Source organism: Penicillium rubens (genome assembly GCF_028828025.1).
Source record: "Penicillium rubens strain IBT 27055 chromosome Unknown utg000002l_segment0_segment0, whole genome shotgun sequence".
NCBI classification, from domain to species: Eukaryota; Fungi; Ascomycota; class Eurotiomycetes; order Eurotiales; family Aspergillaceae; genus Penicillium; species Penicillium rubens.
The window spans coordinates 3,264,763-3,282,747 of record NW_026890600.1 but is presented as its reverse complement, the minus strand read 5'-3'; the positions used below and the strand labels follow the sequence as shown (position 1 = coordinate 3,282,747).

Below are 17,985 nucleotides of genomic sequence, written 5' to 3'. Positions count from 1 at the left end.
CATCGAGTCTGGACCCCAGGACTCTTGGCATTCATTGTCTATTGTCTAACTTCAGTTTGTCAAAAGGTTCAGAAGTTGGAGTTATTTATCATCATATGTGATTCTATATCGTTGTCTGGACCAGGTATGCATGACGTTCATGTAACATACTCGCAGTTTCATTGAGCCCTTCATAGATGCAGATGCAAATCACCAGGAAGTCTCATACCTCTCTCATATTTATCACTCAATGAATAACGGAAGGTCACCCACTCTTTCATTGTCGTTTCAATCCGACGAATGATCTTAGCTGGGTTCCCAGCTGCCACATGAAAAGCAGGCACATCCTAAAGCTAAAGTCAGCATGATTGTACAGCTTTCAGAAGGTGCACAAGCCATACCTTGGTGACCACACTGCCAGCTCCAATAGTTGCACCTTTGCCAATAGTGACGCCAGGAAGTACAGTCACATTCCCGCCAAGCCAGCAGTCCTCCCCGATAACAATTGGGTTGCCAGTCTCAGGACCTTCGGTGCCATTGCGTAGGGCAGGATCAAGGGGATGGGTCCCGGAGAACAAGCTGACATTAGGGCCGAACAAAGTACGAGCCCCGACCGTGATGGGACACGTGTCGATGAAGACACAGTTGAAGTTGACAAAGACACCCTCTCCAAGCTTGACGTTAAACCCATAGTCTATATGGACGGGAGATTCAACCCAGGGTTCCTTCGCAAAGAGAGCTTCATCGGCTGCGGGATCATCCAGCTTCGGTGGTAGAGGGGTCTTGTCGTCAGTGATGCTATATGATAGTTTAGTACAGAGTATAAAGAGTAATGCAGGTGGTTTTAAATTGAAGTAATGCCAAGTCTTTGCTCAACTGCATCACTCACTCTCTCCACATTTCAACGAGACGCCGACGTGGCACCTCGTCCGACTTATTGAACCGATTACAGGCCCACTTGCAGCGCGAACGAGCAGCGATCAATTCCGGCGTGAACGCTCGATAGAGCTCCCCGCGAAGCATCTTCTCTTTCTCAGTAGGATGCGACATGGCGGCAATGGGGATAGCTATCGCATATGTGAACTGAACAGAGAAACAGCAAAGTCAGTGCACAAGTTAGTATCTCGAGACATCCAACATAGATATCTGGAAACAAAGCCAAGACCATGTGGGCCCGGGGATGTCCAAGGGTGTCATGTCGGGGGAAAGGTCCGCGGGTACCGATGCAAAACAATACAACGCTCTTCAGATTGTTGTTCTCAGACAATGAAAATCGACTCTCACCACACTATTTAACCTCCACCAATTTCCTCGAAATGCCCGATCCTCGGTCCAAATAGAAACAAGTCTCTTTCCTCCACCCCATTTCTTTGACAATGTTCTCCAACCCCTCCGCAACAACTTCCGGCGCGGAGCCAAACAAAGCCCCGAACTTCACGCACATTTCCAGGCCTCTAGTCCACGATCGCACCAACAGCAACACATCCTCCTCCTCTTCCGATGTCTCGACCGACGCGCCCAATCCCGATACCTCGATCTACCCGGACGGCAAGATGTCGCTGGCGGGGATCTCGCTTCGCGCCATGCTCCTCGGAACCAGTCTCGGGCTATCAGCAAGCATGGCGTTATACTTAAGCACCGTGTATTACACTCCGCTGTGGCGCGTACCCTTCTTCATCGCCTCGCTGAGCCTCTTCCACTTCTTAGAGTTCTACGTGACGGCGCAGCACAATACGCGGTATGCGACTGTCTCCGCTTTCCTGCTATCATCGAACGGATGGGCATATAATGTTGCGCACGGGTCTGCCATTGTGGAGTGCATCGTGTCGCATGTCTTCTGGCCCGGACAGACTGCTGCTGGGCGGATGATCACCGTGACGGAACCGTTTTTCGGAAGCTCGGTGTCGTTGCTGCTTATCGTAGGCTTTGTGCTTCTGTTGATCGGACAGGTTATTCGGACTGTTGCTATGGCGCAGGCTGCTAGTAACTTCAATCACCATGTGCAGAGTCAGCATCAGGAAGGTCATGTTTTGGTTAATACTGGTCTTTATCGGTATCTCCGGCATCCGAGCTACTTTGGATTTTTCTGGTGGGGTCTAGGAACACAACTGGTGCTTGGGAATATGGTTTGCTTTGTCGGATATGCCCTAGTCTTGTGGCAGTTCTTCTCGAGCCGGATCAAGCGTATGTTGCAAATCATTTTTTTGGGTATTGAGCTCTTACTAACTGGTTTACGCGGTTGCAGGCGAAGAAGCTTACTTGATCTCCTTCTTTGGGGACGAGTATGTTCAGTACAGAAAAGTCACCTCGGTTGGTATCCCGGGAATTTAGCTGCAGGACGTTACAGTATCAGATATTTTGAATGGAGTACATATAAAGAAACCACTGGTATGTGTGGAAATATATGGAGCTAGACCTGATCGATTAGAAGTCTGGTATATGGTATAAGGCATGATCACACCCGTAGGCGTAGTAGCTTCAATCCTGTAAGCTATTTGCATTGGCATCGTTATAGCTTACTTTCAGGCGCGACTCCTCCAACCGCGCCACTCATGTAAGGTCCACTCTCATCTGACTCGTCCGGGGCGGTCTCGGCGCCGAAAAGAACAAGCTCACGTCCACCTTCAGTGCTCCACCATGTAACACAGCAGTGGGATCGATCAACATCCATCTCACCACCTGCTAGGGCCTCCCAGAAACGATCGATACAGAGATGTCGCATATTGCGGTCAGAAATTGTGTTGATCAATTGCCCCGCTAAGGGGAGCCATTCTTTCAGATGTTCAACTCGGAGGAATGAAAGGGAATCAAGGAGAGCAAGGGTCAGGACAGCCTGTTCGGAGAGAGGTGGACTCTGGCTCATGTCTGGATTTGGACCTTGTGGAGGGATCGGTGTCGAGGAAGCTTTCAAAGCACGGTCGTGAACAACTTCTAGCAAGATGGAGGGGAGAAGAGGCTGAGTATTTGCTAGAGGAGAAGGGGGTGCTGTAATTTGGATGACAGTCTTGAAAGCAAGACGGAATTGGCGCGCGGAAAGGTTATTGGGGAAAACCTATAGATTATTAGAATCAACTTTCGTACAATAGGGGGAACTGAACTCACCGCAAAAAGATTTTCGATATAGAAAGGCAGGTGTTTGGTTGCCAATTCCGAGTTGTGGGGAATAGCAAATACAACAAGCACCAGGCTGTGAGCAGCTTCAAAAATCTCCAACAGAAGACTGTTAGCACCGGCCGCGAGATATGGGAAAGCGGCGGACAATAATAGCTCCTCGTTCGTCTCTAAGGATAAGACGAGAGGGAAATGCTCTGCCACATTCAAGAAGAAAAGATCCAGACATCGCTCAACTGGGTGCGCAGGAATTTGTCCGATATCGCTTGGCTTAATGCTTCGGAGGAAGTTTTCGGCAAGAACAGGGTATTGTGAAAGGATGTCTATGGCTGCCAACATCACAAATGTCTGCTGGGATGAGGCATTTTGCCCAACCCGAGAAGAGATGAAATACATATTGCGAAGTATGTGGAGACATTGCATCGATATGTATGGGGCACCTGCGGTAACATAGTTAGTACAAAACAAGCATCAAGACTCATCTGTAACTTACTACTGTTGGCAGCGAGAGCCGGGTCATTGATAGTTCTCCCTAGCACAGCCCGGAGGGCAATAACCACTGAATATAAGCAATTTCGCAACATCTTCCAGAGGGCAGGAAGCGTGATTTCCCTGGATTCAGCGTCTAGGAACTCCGCTTCTTCCGCAACATCGATCTCGGACAATTTGTTCTGCCGCCATTGAACCATAAGCGTCCGAACGAAGTCCGCCAGGTAATCAACAGTCTGCCCAACAATTCTCGGATCCCGAACATTATCAACCGAATGCGCAATTAAACGAGACAAAGGCCCAAGGGTGGATACAAGTGGACGAGCAGCTACCGCCGAGACAATACCAAACGTGGGTGAGTTGGACGACCAGCGAAACTGCTTCCCGGGAGCCTCAACAACGTCTTGATCAATAGATCCTAGGAAATAGCCACCCTCGAGCCCCTCTGAAGACAAATATGCTGACTGGATCATCGTCGGGAGTAAGCGATCATAATCCAACTTGCTTCTCTCGAGATCAGACAGAAGCTCAAAGGTGTAGTTCAAGACCATAGTGATGCACTGTCCATCAATCCCAGTCTCTGAGCCAACCTCCTCTAGCGCTAATTGCGCCGCTCTCACAAGCGCTGACTCGAGTTTCACACGAATATGTCGTGGTAAGCCCCGTCGGTTTTGTCCCTCAAACCCCATCAAGATTCCGCCAAGCAGAAGTGTATGCCTCCACCTCGGGGACTTATCATCGGCGCCCTCAGCGACCGCCTTAACCCACGCCTCATACTCAATTTTCCTATTCCGACCGTACGGTATCCGAGGTTCCTCGGTAGTATCACTCTGCAAGACAGCAATGGCGGCGGTGTTGAAGACGCTAAGGATCTGGCGACATGATTGGAGGTCGACGGGTTGACTCCAGAGCGAAGGTGCAGTGAGGAGTTGAGACGAAAGGAGAGTCAGGTTCAGAGGATTCCCCAACATTGACAGGAAACTGGTAGCCGTGGGAAGCAGACTGAATAGCTCTGTCGTTAGCCTAACATTGACCTCCCCAAACGAATTGGGGATATGCGGCACTTACGAAGCGGCATCTTGGAAGCTGGAAGTCGCCTGCAGCGACCGCAGCAGTGTAGCCAGAGATCGTTCCGTGGCCATTTCAAGTCTGGAGGTGATAGGGATGCTCCCAGACAAGAGGCTCTACATCGCTCAGGGAGTGAGATGATCAACCGCGGAGAAGCCGAGGTCCGGGTCCAGAGCCAAATACGGGGGCGTCCACGCATAGCTGACCAATGGGCTGTAACCAAACAGTGCAAACAACCATCGTCATCTCCGAGTCTCCAGACTTGCCATTTTTGTTGATACGCGTGCAATACTCCGTACATATACGGTCAAAGTGACTGCCCCCTGTTCACGTGTCATGCTTCGATGATTGATCTTCGCTGCAGCTGAACTGGCGCAGCTACCTCTCCATGGCCAACAACCGCATCCCAATTAACTACGAAGTACCTTCTTTCCCGTCATTATACGATCCCCTGCCGGCGCATCATCAGCAAGCATACTATCTCTACTACACGAAGGACATCTGGCGCTTCACCTTTTTCTGGACGTTGATATTCTACGCCGCAACACATCTCACTGTTTCTGGGTGCGCAGCGTTGACTCATTTTCGTAACTGGAATGTGATATGGATTGTGCCTTTGGTGTACATTTTCATCGCAGCGCTGGAGGCTCTTATAGCCGGGAGTATCATCGGAGTTGTGTAAGTGGGTCGTTTGACACTGGGTCTCCTCGGGATGATCAGGTAACTAACGCTTCTACGGTGGATAGCCTCGGTGCAGTGTATGAAGCAGGCAATTTCAGGATGTCAACTTGGCTACCGATGATATGGGGTGGAGTCAATGTCATGGTTCTCATTGTCACCAGCTTCCCCATGCAGGGTGGTCTTTGAATGCTATCCCGGCTGCTACTATGTACAGGATATCGTGGATGGCAACTACAAATTCGGAATATGCCCACCAACCTACGCAGTCTCACCGACAAAGATCGGGGAGACTTTGAAATGCCCAGAAATTTCCTATGATACAAATGGGATTCGATATCTCAAATAACGCCGTCGCCCCGCATCAAAGTAGCCATGCTATGTCCTTTGCGCCAATGCCAAGCCGATTCAACGTGCATTTCAAATCAGATGTCCACGTCCCTTCACTATCTCCGATTGCCATCAGGCGTACCACCGCCTTGCAAACCAGGCAGGCCACCAAATCCGCCAGGGAAGCCAGGGTTGTTCGCCAAAGCTTGGAGGTTGAGATTCTGTGGCATGGGGAAACCCTGGAGTTGCTTCTGCAACTGTGCTAGGTCCATGTTCATCGGCGGTGTTCCGGTCATACCCTGCGGCATGGGGAACCCATGCATTGCAGGCGTCGGGGTACTTGACTGCGATGGAGGGCGAGAGGACATGAGTGCAGCCAAACGGCCCGGATCCATCCCACTCATCGCACCTCCATCCATTCCTGGCTGTCGAGGCTGAGCACTGCCAATACCAGGCAGCAAACCTACAACGTCAGGCTGAGGCCCGGCCGGCGGCGCACTTTGAATACCTGGCAGAGCAGGGCCGCCTGGTCGTCGTTGGTCGACCAGGCTGTCAGCTTCGTCCTGCATTTCTTGCTCCTCGTCATCGCGCATTTGTTTCCGGCCAAACCCGCGGTTCCATGTTCCCTGGGCTTCTGCGGCCTCTTCGCCGATGTGGAATCTGTCTTTCATATAGCTAGTCTCGCCAGGCCGACTGCGCGACCAGAATCGAGTGAAGTTATCCTTAGATCCAGAAGCCAAGATATGGCCTAGTGGATGCCAGTCTAGTGACCAAATAGTAGCACCGTGCGCGTACTGTATCCGATGTGCCGGATAGATCACCTGCGGCGGAGTATTGGCTGGGTCCGGGCTGTCATACGGCGCCACGGTAGGAATCTGGCCGGCCGGCAGGTGAGGCTCATCAAGTAGATAATGATATAGAGAACCATCCTCGGCTCCAGTCGAGATGAGGTTACTGTGAATCGGGTGCCATGTCAGAGAAGAAACCGGCTTGTCGTGGCCTCGCAGAATGCAAATATCGCGCATCATCCGCAAATCAAATACTCTCGCGGTCTGGTCTCGCGACGAAGTAGCAAGGAGGTTGCTGTTCACACGCGAGAACCGCGTCGATGTGACGGTGTTTTTGTGACTGTGGAGGGTGGTCAAGCAGCGACCAGTGCGCGGATCCCAGAACTTAACCTGGTGGTCCTTCGATCCAGAAACGATCAGACCCTTGGTTGGGTGCCAGTCGCAAGACTTGACATCCCAGTTGTGTCCGGTCAGTGTTTCGTCGGCCGTTCGGGTTGCAAAGTCGAAAATTTTGAGGGTTGTGTCATCGGACGCTGAAAGAAATTTAGTATCACTGGGTGCCCAGGCCAGATCGCGGACCGCGTCGTGGTGCGCGTCATCGATCGTCTCGACGTTGTTGAAGTTTGGTCGCCAGTATTTGATATCGCCTCTCTGTCCGCCAGAGACCAGCCAGTCCTGGCTATGGGCCCATGCCAAGGAGGTGACACCAGCCTGTATTTGATCGTAGTGTGCCTGTACCGAGGGAACATCTCAGATCAGTAAAGGTGCAATCCGCACAAGTTGTAAATACGCACATCCATAACCGTCTCGAAATTGAACGCCGTTCCATTCCAAAGCATAAACTCTCCCGTATGACCGCCGGTCAACAGCCGCCTTCCCTCGGGAGTCCATCGCACCACGACGATGGGTTTCTTTGATTTTCCGATTGACTGGTGAAGGTGTCGGACGGGGATTGTATCGACAGCAGAATGGGGCCGCGCCATCGGGGGAAGAACCTGTCGCAAGTTAACCTCTTTGTCCGCCAGCTCAGTACAGTTCAAGCCACACATACATCGACAGCAAAGCTGGCACTCGGCCTTTCTGTCTCCAATCGATGCCCTCCTTTGTATCTCGGTTGTTGTGTTCTCATCCATTGTACCATTGAAGAGCCATAATCCGTGACAAGACCTGAGAGTAAGAGCAACCGTTGTCAGTCGGGTTATGAACAAGCAGAAGCTCAATCAAAGTCACTCTAAAGCAAGCAACGTACGTGGTCTGCGAGGTCCGACTGGACCATCGAAATTCTTGCCAAACCGCCCTGGACCGTCACCTGCATTGTCCTCGTAGTAGGCCATCGCGACCGGTTGAAAAGATGTACAGGATCAAGGCTGTCGGTTGGCGATCATAAGGATGAAAGACAATTGAATTTTCAAATACCGATCGAATACTGAATCGGACCGATCCAAGACCTATAAAAAGCAAAAGACGCGGAGAGAGTCGAAGCTCTTCGGAGCGCAGGATCCGTCCCTTGAGCGCATGTGACGCTGATTGGCCCCTGCGGATTTGACCTGCAAGCTTGCGCTATGATGTTTCTGGCCCCGCCATGTCCTGTATTAAATCATCTTGTTTCTGGTTTTTTTGTCTTTTGTCTTCTTTTTCTCTTCTTCTCTTCTCCTCTGTCATAATTGTGCGGCCTGGTTGTTGTTTCAATCTTTGCATTGCTCTCCGTCGGTGCTCCGGTTTCATCGGAGCTCGACTTAAGACCCTTCGACTTCTCACACTACCGAGGTCCTAGAGCTGCTAAGATGACTACTCGCACTGGAGCAATTGCGAGCGCTCGCGAGGAATCGCAGCTCAATTCGAGGAAAGGGGTCCAGAATGAAACCGAGGTCGCTCTACCATCAACGTCAACTGCAAAGAAACGAAGTAAATATCGCCATGTAGCTGCATATCACTCGGAATCTCGTCCTTCCAGCCTCAGTCGAGAGGCCGATGTCCTGCCCAACTTCCTGGGATTTCGAAATCTCATGGTGTTGGTACTTGGTAAGGGTCGCCAGGGAATAGTATGAGCAAACGGCTAATGTTTTGGCAGTGGCAATGAATCTGCGATTGGTTATTGAGAACTTCATGAAAGTGGGTAATCCCAATGTCTCAGTTACTTTTTGAAGTTCATCAACTAATAAACATATAGTATGGCGTGCTAATCTGTATTAAATGCCATGACTACCGCAGGCAAGACGTTGTGCTGGGGTCTATATTGTTTGCCTCGGTTCCATGTCATCTGCTAGTGGCATACATCATCGAACTTTCAGCCGCTACAGCAGCCAAGCAGACAGTGGGCCGTCAGAAGAAGACAGAGAAAGAGAAAGAGCACGACCAGAAGGTCTTCCAGTCGACATGGCCGTACACTGCTTTCCTACACACGCTCAACGCCACGCTGTGCCTCGCAGTAACCAGCTTCGTGGTGTATTTCTACATCCACCACCCGGGTATTGGGACAATATGCCAGCTGCACGCTATCATCGTGTGGCTGAAAAACTGCTCTTACGCCTTCACAAACCGAGATCTCCGTCTCGCGTTACTCAATCCCTCCGCAGACCCGGGCTTGCCCAAAATCTACTCCTCATGTCCCTACCCGAGAAATATTACTATTAATAACCTGGCGTATTTCTGGCTGGCGCCGACGCTGGTGTATCAGCCTGTTTACCCGCGCACAGCATCCATCCGGTGGTCATTTGTTGCAAAGCGCCTTGCAGAGTTCGTGGGTTTGGCAGTGTTCATTTGGCTTCTGTCTGCTCAGTATGCCGCACCGGTGTTACGCAACTCGATTGATAAGATCGCAGTAATGGACATTGCCTCGATTTTGGAGCGGGTTATGAAACTGTCCACTATCTCGCTGATTATCTGGCTTGCTGGCTTCTTTGCATTGTTCCAAGCGCTTTTGAATGCTCTGGCCGAGGTCATGCGGTTCGGAGACCGCGAGTTCTACACTGACTGGTGGAACAGCTCCAGTCTGGGTATGTATTGGAGGTCTTGGAATCGGCCTGTCTATCTGTTCATGAAGAGACATGTTTACTCTCCGCTGGTGGGTCGGGGATGGAGTCCTCTGGCTGCGAGTGGAATGGTGTTCACGCTCTCTGCCATCCTTCACGAAATGCTGGTGGGGATTCCTACACATAATTTCATCGGTATGTCTTTTCTCTCTGGTCGCAGCTCCAGTGCTAATGAAGTCCAGGCGTCGCGTTCTTTGGAATGATGTTCCAGCTGCCGTTAATTAGCCTCACCGCACCGTTAGATAATATGCGTGGGCCTGAAGGTAGGGTTATTGGAAACTGCATCTTTTGGGTCAGCTTCTGTCTAGTCGGACAACCGCTTGGAGCGCTCCTATACTTCTTCGCTTGGCAGGCCAAGTACGGGAGTGTAAGTAAGATGGTGCCGAACACGGGAGCATGAGCTTTTCGGACATTTAGCCATTATGTGTATCACATTTCCCTTGATGTATATTTTTGGGCTCATAGTTCTCTTTGGGCATGTATTCGTGAAATGCTAGAAAATATCCCTTGCATGACGACGTCCGATTGTTTATTGTGCATTGCCACTAACTCGTACGGAGTACATGCATAGTGGCCTTCACGAAAAAGGAAAGAGTGTACTTAGTTATGTAGGATCTAGAAGATTCTCCCAAGGTCTGAGAATGTTAATTCGGAAGGCCAACTATATGACCTTATGACCTTGAAAGGCCCCGGGCCTCGGAAGGAACGGGCCAATTCATTGCACCGACGGGAGCTCGGAGTTTGCGACCCCGGAATCCGCCTCAACTACGTATAAAGGACCCCCAGAATCAGGCAAAATCACAAACTATCTAATCTCACACCATTTCCCCGGATTCTCTTCTCATCATGGTCGCATTCATTGTTCCCGGCAACTACGGGTAGGTAGTCCAAGCTCAGCCTCCAAGCTTCCCTGAAATCCGAGGCTAATATTGCTTCCCAGTGCCGTCATCGGCGTCGCTCTCGGCGCCATCCCCGTCTTGGGCTTTGTGCACGGCAATATCACTGGAAGCCTGCGCAAGCAGGCCAAAGTGCCCTACCCCCACAGCTATGCCTCCATGGAGCTATGCAGGGAAAACGTGCGTATCCCCCATCACCCGGCCTTCATAAGGCCTCGTATTTGATGGAGACTATGTACTTCTCATGAAATACCAAATGGCACCCACTAAACTGGTTATAGGCCAAAGCCGAGCAGTTCAACTGCGCCCAGCGCGCCCACACCAACTTCCTTGAGAACGCCTCGCAGACAATGCTCTTCACCCTGGTCGCCGGTCTTAAGTACCCTGAGTGGGCTGCTGGCCTGGGAGCTCTCTGGGTTTTCTTCCGCGCTCTGTTCCTTTATGGCTATGTATACTCTGGCAAGCCGCAGGGTAAGGGCCGCATGATCGGCGGGTTCTTCTGGCTTGTGCAAGGTGCTCTGTGGGGATTGAGTGTCTACGGAGTTGGACGGCCCCTGCTTTCTTTCTAAGTGATTGAAGCTTGAAATTCTCTAATGTCTTGGAATTGAAGAACTATGTATTTGTATATCAACTGCAACGTACTCCGTATTATGCGCCACAGTTCCGGAAGGTCAAGGCCCGTGGGGGTCCACTGTGGCAGAAAAAGTCCCCCGATTGTCTTCGATTCGAACTTGCTGCTATTATTCTACTTTGGACGTCAAGAAGGCAATTACAATCATATCCTAGAAGGATTTGTCATTTGATTCACTTCCCTCTTAAAATCTCAAAATCACATACCCAATACATAACCATCTCTTCACCCCGCCAACCCCGCCATGTCCTCCAAGTCGCAATTGACCTACAGCGCCCGCGCCCAATCGCACCCCAATCCCCTCGCGCGCAAGCTATTCCAAGTCGCCGAAGAGAAGAAGAGCAATGTTACTGTCTCCGCTGACGTGACCACAACAAAGGAGCTCCTGGACCTCGCCGACCGTAAGTGAACCCAGCTCCCCCCACTCCAAAGGAACAAGCCACTAACCATCCACAGGCCTTGGCCCCTACATCGCCGTGATTAAAACACACATCGACATCCTCTCCGACTTCAGCCAAGAAACAATCGATGGCCTGAACGCCCTAGCGCAAAAGCACAACTTCCTTATCTTCGAAGACCGCAAATTCATCGACATCGGCAACACAGTCCAGAAACAGTACCACAATGGCACCCTCCGCATCTCCGAATGGGCGCACATAATCAACTGCTCCATCCTACCCGGCGAGGGCATTGTCGAGGCCCTCGCTCAAACCGCCCAGGCCACTGATTTCCCCTACGGCTCCGAGCGTGGCCTCCTCATCCTCGCCGAGATGACCTCGAAGGGATCCCTCGCAACAGGCGCCTACACCTCCGCCTCCGTCGACATCGCGCGCAAGTACCCCAGCTTCGTGCTTGGCTTTGTCTCGACCCGGTCTCTCGGCGAGGTCGAGTCTACAGAGGCGCCCGCGCAGGGCGAGGATTTCGTCGTCTTCACCACTGGCGTCAACCTCTCGTCTAAGGGCGATAAGCTCGGTCAGCAGTACCAGACGCCGCAGTCGGCTGTTGGCCGCGGTGCTGACTTTATTATCTCTGGTCGTGGTATCTATGCCGCTGCCGACCCTGTTGAGGCCGCTAAGCAGTACCAGCAGCAGGGCTGGGAGGCGTATCTGGCCCGCGTGGGTGCGCAATAGGAGCGTGCGTCCACCTTCCACTATAGGTACATTTGTGTTGATGCATAATGAGAATTCTATATACGATGTCGTGCTATAACCTTTTGCAGTTTGGTGCTTCCTTACATCACCGGTGTTCACGACCTCGGGACCTCGGGACCTCCCGAGTGCCTTTCCAGGGCCATGTAAGGGCTTTCTGGCATGTACAGACGGTGCAAGGGCAAGGTTGAGTCCAACCATACATGCAAGTGCTCAGCGGCATGTTTGACCCATCTTGGGTGAATCCTGAGATCAAAAGCCAATCTCTGAATATCCGAATATTTGGAGTAGCTTTGATAAGGCCTTCTCCAAACCCGAGATACCCCCTGGACAACAGATAAGAGTAATCCGGTACTTTTGCTCCTTCGGAACCTACGACGGAACTAGAAGTGTAAGCATCTTGAAGTTGTGCTCAGGTGCATCGTAATATACACCTGGGCAGCTTATCCTTGACGTAATATCCCTCAATAGATGCGCATCCCCGCACATACAACCGAGTCTCTAGCCCTAAATCATAAGCCTTCCATTGTAATTAATAGACATAACGCCCAGAAAGAAGACAAGAGTTCCCTCTACGCCGATCATTCCCCTCACCCCCTCTCTTGACTGTCCAATGAGACACATCACAAACCGTCAACCCCAGATAAATCGGCTTATCGTGGAGAGACCCACAATTTACCTGCCGTGTTGCATCTGCTACGGTGATAGGAGTGACTCGAGATAACGGCAAGTACGTGCGATGCAGTGCGCTCGCTACCTGGTTTTGCTTAGACGTGCAGGATATAGTAACGAACTTGGTGTTAAGTACAGAGATCGTCCCAAATAGATATCTGGCGTGCGGAGTTCCTACTGTTCTTTTACGTTATTTAACTGTGTCCCCCGAGGTTTTCCCTTTCAATCTCTTCTATACATTCCAACCTTGGAAGGTTGCCTTGCTTATAATTGCACTGCCACTGACTCGGGGAGAGCTTAACCCTGTTCTGTGTGACCTTGTTTGATCTTAATTACTCTACTGTCCCGACCTTCCGCGCTCTACTTTCTACTTTATAGGACCGACACTATGGCTTCGGAGGAGAAGGCCATCGGTATTTCCTCTGGCGTGGACACTGGTTTCGATGTGGGCAAGACAAAACATGTTGACCCCACGATGGAGAAGCATGCACACGACGCCGATGAGGCTCTGAAGGCCCTTGGCGATCTTCAGGGTGAAACTATCGAGCTGGATGAGGCTACGAATCGCCGTTTGCTAAGTGTTATTGATTGGCATATGATGCCTATTATGTGCTTTGTCTATGGCATGAATTATTTGGATAGTACGTGCATACCTTTCCTTGATTTGTCTCCAAGTGGAGCAAGCTTGAGAAGTCTCAGGTTATGCTTTGTTCCGTTGGCTATTTATTCGACCTAAAGTGCTAACATGTGATCCGATGTATAGAAACCACCCTCTCCTATGCCAGTGTTATGGGTATTAAGAAGGATCTGAATCTTGAGGGAGATCAGTATCAGTGGTTAGGAAGTTTGTTCTACTTTGGTATGTTCCGTCTCTGTTTTTCTCCTGGATTGATTCGTCCCTGGGGGCGTTAAGCCTAATAGCTCTTCCGCATAGGTTATCTCGCCTGGGAATACCCAACCAACCGCCTCCTCCAGCGCCTCCCACTAGGAAAATACTCTGCAGCCTGTATCTTAATCTGGGGATTGATTCTCAGCTGTTTTGCCGCTGTCAGCAACTACCAAGGTGCTATCGCTATCCGCTTTATGCTCGGTGTATTCGAAGCCGCCGTGACGCCGGGCTTCGCACTCTTAACTTCCCAGGTACTGGACACCACCCCTGTTCCTCCTCCAAGCCGACAAGCAAAAACGATAAGCCATATATAATGAGTCGAGCTAACAGTCCTAAACAGTGGTACACAAAACAAGAACAAGGCAGCCGCGTCAACATCTGGTTCAGCTTCAACGGCGTGGGCCAGATCTTCGGCGGAGTAGTCGCGTACGGGATCGCCGTCGGCACCGAGAAACACGGGTCCTCCATCGAGCCATGGAAGATTGTATTCCTCGTCACGGGTCTCCTCACCATCTGCCTGGGCCTGGTATTCCTCTGGATTGTACCAGACAACCAACTCAACGCACGGTGGTTGAATGAAGAAGATCGCATCTTGGCTGTTGCGCGTGTGCGGGTCAACCAGCAGGGCATTGGAAATAAGCATTTCAAGCTATATCAGGTCAAGGAGGCGCTTTTGGATCCGATGACCTGGGCTTTCTTCTTTTATGCTTTGATTGCTGATATTCCGAATGGGGGGATTACCAATTTCTTCAATCAGCTGGTATGTTGGGAGTTTATAAGATGTGGATGTCAGACATGCTGACCAGTTCAGATTACGAGCTTCGGCTACAATGAGAAAGAGAGTCTGATTCTGGGTGTCCCTGGTGGCGCAGTGGAAATCGTTGCATTGCTACTCAACGGCTATGTCGGACATATCACTGGACAGCGTATCCTCGCCAGTTTGGGTGGCCTAGTCGCTGCGATCGTGGGGATGTTGCTGATTGTTGCCCTGCCCTTATCAAACAATGTTGGTCGTTTGATTGGCTACTACCTCACACAAGCCAGCCCGACACCTTTTGTGGCATTGCTGTCGCTGATTTCATCCAATGTTGCGGGATATACTAAGAAGACGACTGTGGCGGCTTTATATTTGATTGGATATTGTGCTGGAAATATTATCGGTGAGGATGAAGAAAGGGGAAAATACGGAGAGCGCGCGCTAACACCAATTTTCTAGGCCCACAAACCTTCCGCCCCAAGGACGCCCCCCGCTATGTCCCCGCAGAGGTGACAATCATCGTCTGCTGGGGTGTGTGTCTGTTTCTGCTGGTTGGGGTGTGGATGTGGTATCGTCGTGAGAACCAGAAGAAGCTCCTTTTCACTGCCCGACCAGAATATGTGAGACTAGAGAATCAAGAGTGAGTGATTTATGATGTCTACAGATGTCTACGGACTGGCATTTGCTAACTGTGGCTGTTTAGGTTCCTTGATTTGACAGATCGGGAGAACCCCGAGTTCCTTTATTCTCTTTAAATTAGAACTTTGAAGATTATTTATTATATGAATGCACTCAATTATTTCTGTCGACCTCGTTGAGACGGTGTCTCAACACATGCAGGATGCACTGCCTATCATAGGTTAGTTCCTTATTAGTTTCCTTAGTGTATTTAGTGTATATTCACCTTTTCCCTCTGCCATTTCTTAATGATCGTCCAAACAGAGTTTCTGCATTGACAATGTGACCATGTGGAAGTGAATGGTTTGTTTTTCCCCTTCTGACTATCTATGTATATTATTATAGTCTAAATCCTATAAATGACTATATACCCCATACTCCCATATTCCCATACAATAAATAAGCCCCTGCATTTGTAACTGCAAGTATCTGCAGGGTAACCGCCTTCATAGGATGATCATGGCCAGAACAACTTCCCCCCCACTCCGCTAAAATAAATGAGGAGCGGTGTGCATTGAAATAAATGAAATAAAAGAAATGAAAAAGACATTTGCTGTTTTCTTTTTCCTTTCCTCATTTCAAGATGGAGTTGATCTCTCGTTTTTCTCGTTTTTAATACATGTTAACCCTAATTTCATCATGAACTTCCCATACATCTGATCTGGGCACCTGCCTATATTTTGCCTATGACAGTTTCCGGGGAATGGCCTCTGTCACATGTCTGGCCCTGGAGCCTTCTTTGGCTTCCAAGTGCGAGCCTCTTGTCACAGAACTCAAGGGATACCCCTCTATATCTCCATCTGAGATGGCCAAGGTCAAAAGGATCGATCCACCGGGAAATGAGCCCGGCCGTCGACAATCACAAACATCAACATCTACTTCAATCAGCCACTCTCGCTCGGCATCCCGCAGTACTGTGCCATCCCGGCCCAACAGTCGTCGCAGTTCCTTTCACTCACCGCGCCGGGCTGTGCCCAACGCTGCCATCGTACCTATCACCACAACTCGCAGTTCTATACAGGACAAGCGCGAGTCATTACTAGCCCTACACCGGGAGTCATGCCGTCTGTTCCAAGGCGATACATCAAACAGATCCTCGACCGAGACAAGACCTTCTCTACACCGGACAGCATCAGCTACATATAGATCGCACCATGAGAGCCACGCATCAGAGAAAGGCAGCTCGGCACCTTCATCCCCAATCATGCCTTCATGTTCTGGCTTCCGCTTTGAGTCTGAGTCTACTTTACCAAGCTCAACAAGCCCACCGCACTTTATCACACCAAGAGATCGATCAAACACCTTACCCAGCCGGCACCACCACAGCCCTTCGTCCTCGTCCATCCACGTCCCGGCGACAGTAATGGAATGGACCTCACCCGATACCCGGCGGCGTGAATACGAGAAGATCGACCGGGCAAGCAGTGGTGTCCGGGGTCTCTGGCGCCGGGTCGCGCCCCGCTGCTTCCAGTCCCGCGACTCGCGCACCCCGTTCTTCGAGGAAGGCAAGACGGAGCGCGAAGGCAGCGTACGTCGGTTCCGTATGGATATCCCCGAAGACGAAGAGCCAGAACCGGAGTCTCAAGGGAAGTCGCAAACCCAGCTCTTGGATTTCCTGGGCAAGACCTCGACCTCCAAATCGAATTCCGATTCAAATTCCCCTGATGGCCCTCGAAGACGCTGGACGTGTCTCCGTTCGAAGACTTCTCCCCTTCCTAATGCCTAAATCCCTCGTTCCGAATTTGATTCTCATTTATCACTCGCCTTGTCACCCAGAGCCTAGCACAGGTGCTGCTCGCGAAACTACACTGCGTCAACTGATTTTCCTATGATACCATGATCCCCGAATGATGATCTGCATTTGCATCCAGTGGTCCCCATTTCGAACGTCTCCCTCGGCGGGAACCTTCCCCTCTGGCTTATTCTTATATCCAGTCCCTTTTGCATTTGTTGCATTGCTGTCTTTTTTGAAGACTGAGATACCCTTATTATTATTGGAACTTTGTACATAGCCTCATGCGGTACATACATACTTTGGCTATAGTGATGCTGTCTTTCGGCATAATTAACTGCTCGGACTTTACACACTTCTAGGCAGTTACTAGCCGTGCTGCTGACTTTGAGTAGACTGACGAAGATTTCGAAAATAGCCGCTTAACATCTTCAACCGGAAACCTCTCCAACTCTCGATGGACGAATGCCCAACCAGGAACTGCCAACAATCTGAATCGAGTACCGGCAGTCATTTCCCTATTTAGATCATCATCCCAAATGCCGGTTCGTATGGCTCGATGCCTATTCGCTGAGATCAGGTACGCATGACCACTCGGCAGGCATTGGTCCTGTGCGCATTCCAATTAATTGATGTGAGTTTTTTCTCGACTATCGAAGCCCACCTCCTTTTATTGGTCATCGGATGCATGAAAGAAATATCCTCCATAAACAACCTCGGTAGGTTTGTTCCTGCTTCCACCGTTTCCCCATGACTTATTGCATGAATGGCTGTTTCCTGCTGTCCGGCAACACCCTAGCTTAGTACCGAGGAAATATCCCTTTATCATCCTTCGAGTTGTCAGGCCTATGAATTCATTCCCACATGTGGACCTCACTATAGGATAAATAGTAAAAGACAGAGCAATAAGACTTTCACATGCACAACACGGGCCTGCGAAAGCGGTGTAAAGCCGCCATATAACCGTTTCTGTAGCTCGGGGAATAGAAATGTGTGCAGCGGACTACTCTCCAATATTCAGAATGTAGGTAATATTTATATCCATTTTGAGCATCCAGAGAACATTGGACATGAGATATCATTTCATGAAACATCAATACGCCAAAC

At 50.4% G+C, this 17,985-nt stretch overlaps 10 protein-coding genes across 10 annotated transcripts; 7 read left to right on the top strand and 3 right to left on the bottom strand.

The window, feature by feature from the left end:
• Nucleotides 1-170: 170 nt before the first annotated feature.
• On the bottom strand, nt 171-1,029 carry N7525_003715 (sugar O-acetyltransferase; the record flags this gene model as incomplete). The annotated part of the gene is made up of 3 exons (XM_002558824.2): nt 171-326; nt 381-777; nt 869-1,029. 3 exons carry the CDS (start codon nt 1,027-1,029, stop codon nt 171-173), a joined length of 714 nt encoding a protein of 237 aa, XP_002558870.2.
• Nucleotides 1,030-1,355: 326 nt separating this feature from the next.
• On the top strand, nt 1,356-2,310 carry N7525_003714 (protein-S-isoprenylcysteine carboxyl O-methyltransferase; the record flags this gene model as incomplete). The annotated part of the gene is made up of 2 exons (XM_002558825.1): nt 1,356-2,163; nt 2,225-2,310. 2 exons carry the CDS (start codon nt 1,356-1,358, stop codon nt 2,308-2,310), a joined length of 894 nt encoding a protein of 297 aa, XP_002558871.1.
• Nucleotides 2,311-2,488: 178 nt separating this feature from the next.
• Nucleotides 2,489-4,721, bottom strand: pex8 (putative peroxisomal membrane protein Pex17; the record flags this gene model as incomplete). Its single annotated transcript, XM_002558826.2, has 4 exons — nt 2,489-3,031; nt 3,082-3,530; nt 3,584-4,581; nt 4,648-4,721. The coding sequence occupies 4 exons, from the start codon at nt 4,719-4,721 to the stop codon at nt 2,489-2,491; spliced, it is 2,064 nt and encodes a 687-aa protein (XP_002558872.1).
• A 314-nt stretch (nt 4,722-5,035) lies between these two features.
• N7525_003712 (uncharacterized protein) lies at nt 5,036-5,514 on the top strand (the record flags this gene model as incomplete). The annotated part of the gene is made up of 2 exons (XM_002558827.1): nt 5,036-5,325; nt 5,394-5,514. 2 exons carry the CDS (start codon nt 5,036-5,038, stop codon nt 5,512-5,514), a joined length of 411 nt encoding a protein of 136 aa, XP_002558873.1.
• A 257-nt stretch (nt 5,515-5,771) lies between these two features.
• N7525_003711 (WD40 repeat domain-containing protein) lies at nt 5,772-7,777 on the bottom strand (the record flags this gene model as incomplete). The annotated part of the gene is made up of 4 exons (XM_002558828.1): nt 5,772-7,175; nt 7,238-7,438; nt 7,495-7,610; nt 7,693-7,777. The coding sequence occupies 4 exons, from the start codon at nt 7,775-7,777 to the stop codon at nt 5,772-5,774; spliced, it is 1,806 nt and encodes a 601-aa protein (XP_002558874.1).
• A 450-nt stretch (nt 7,778-8,227) lies between these two features.
• N7525_003710 (putative diacylglycerol O-acyltransferase (DgaT)) lies at nt 8,228-9,875 on the top strand (the record flags this gene model as incomplete). Its single annotated transcript, XM_061212796.1, has 4 exons — nt 8,228-8,465; nt 8,515-8,555; nt 8,614-9,610; nt 9,658-9,875. The coding sequence occupies 4 exons, from the start codon at nt 8,228-8,230 to the stop codon at nt 9,873-9,875; spliced, it is 1,494 nt and encodes a 497-aa protein (XP_061069817.1).
• A 446-nt stretch (nt 9,876-10,321) lies between these two features.
• On the top strand, nt 10,322-10,940 carry N7525_003709 (MAPEG family protein; the record flags this gene model as incomplete). Its single annotated transcript, XM_002558830.1, has 3 exons — nt 10,322-10,353; nt 10,416-10,551; nt 10,653-10,940. The coding sequence occupies 3 exons, from the start codon at nt 10,322-10,324 to the stop codon at nt 10,938-10,940; spliced, it is 456 nt and encodes a 151-aa protein (XP_002558876.1).
• Nucleotides 10,941-11,246: 306 nt separating this feature from the next.
• Nucleotides 11,247-12,132, top strand: pyrG (orotidine-5'-phosphate decarboxylase pyrG; the record flags this gene model as incomplete). The annotated part of the gene is made up of 2 exons (XM_002558831.1): nt 11,247-11,403; nt 11,459-12,132. The coding sequence occupies 2 exons, from the start codon at nt 11,247-11,249 to the stop codon at nt 12,130-12,132; spliced, it is 831 nt and encodes a 276-aa protein (XP_002558877.1).
• Nucleotides 12,133-13,210: 1,078 nt separating this feature from the next.
• Nucleotides 13,211-15,223, top strand: N7525_003707 (allantoate permease family MFS transporter; the record flags this gene model as incomplete). The annotated part of the gene is made up of 7 exons (XM_002558832.2): nt 13,211-13,463; nt 13,586-13,681; nt 13,757-13,962; nt 14,052-14,471; nt 14,523-14,871; nt 14,928-15,108; nt 15,172-15,223. The coding sequence occupies 7 exons, from the start codon at nt 13,211-13,213 to the stop codon at nt 15,221-15,223; spliced, it is 1,557 nt and encodes a 518-aa protein (XP_002558878.2).
• A 626-nt stretch (nt 15,224-15,849) lies between these two features.
• On the top strand, nt 15,850-16,872 carry N7525_003706 (uncharacterized protein; the record flags this gene model as incomplete). The annotated part of the gene is made up of 1 exon (XM_002558833.1): nt 15,850-16,872. The coding sequence occupies one exon, from the start codon at nt 15,850-15,852 to the stop codon at nt 16,870-16,872; it is 1,023 nt and encodes a 340-aa protein (XP_002558879.1).
• Between the last annotated feature and the right edge of the window lie 1,113 nt (nt 16,873-17,985).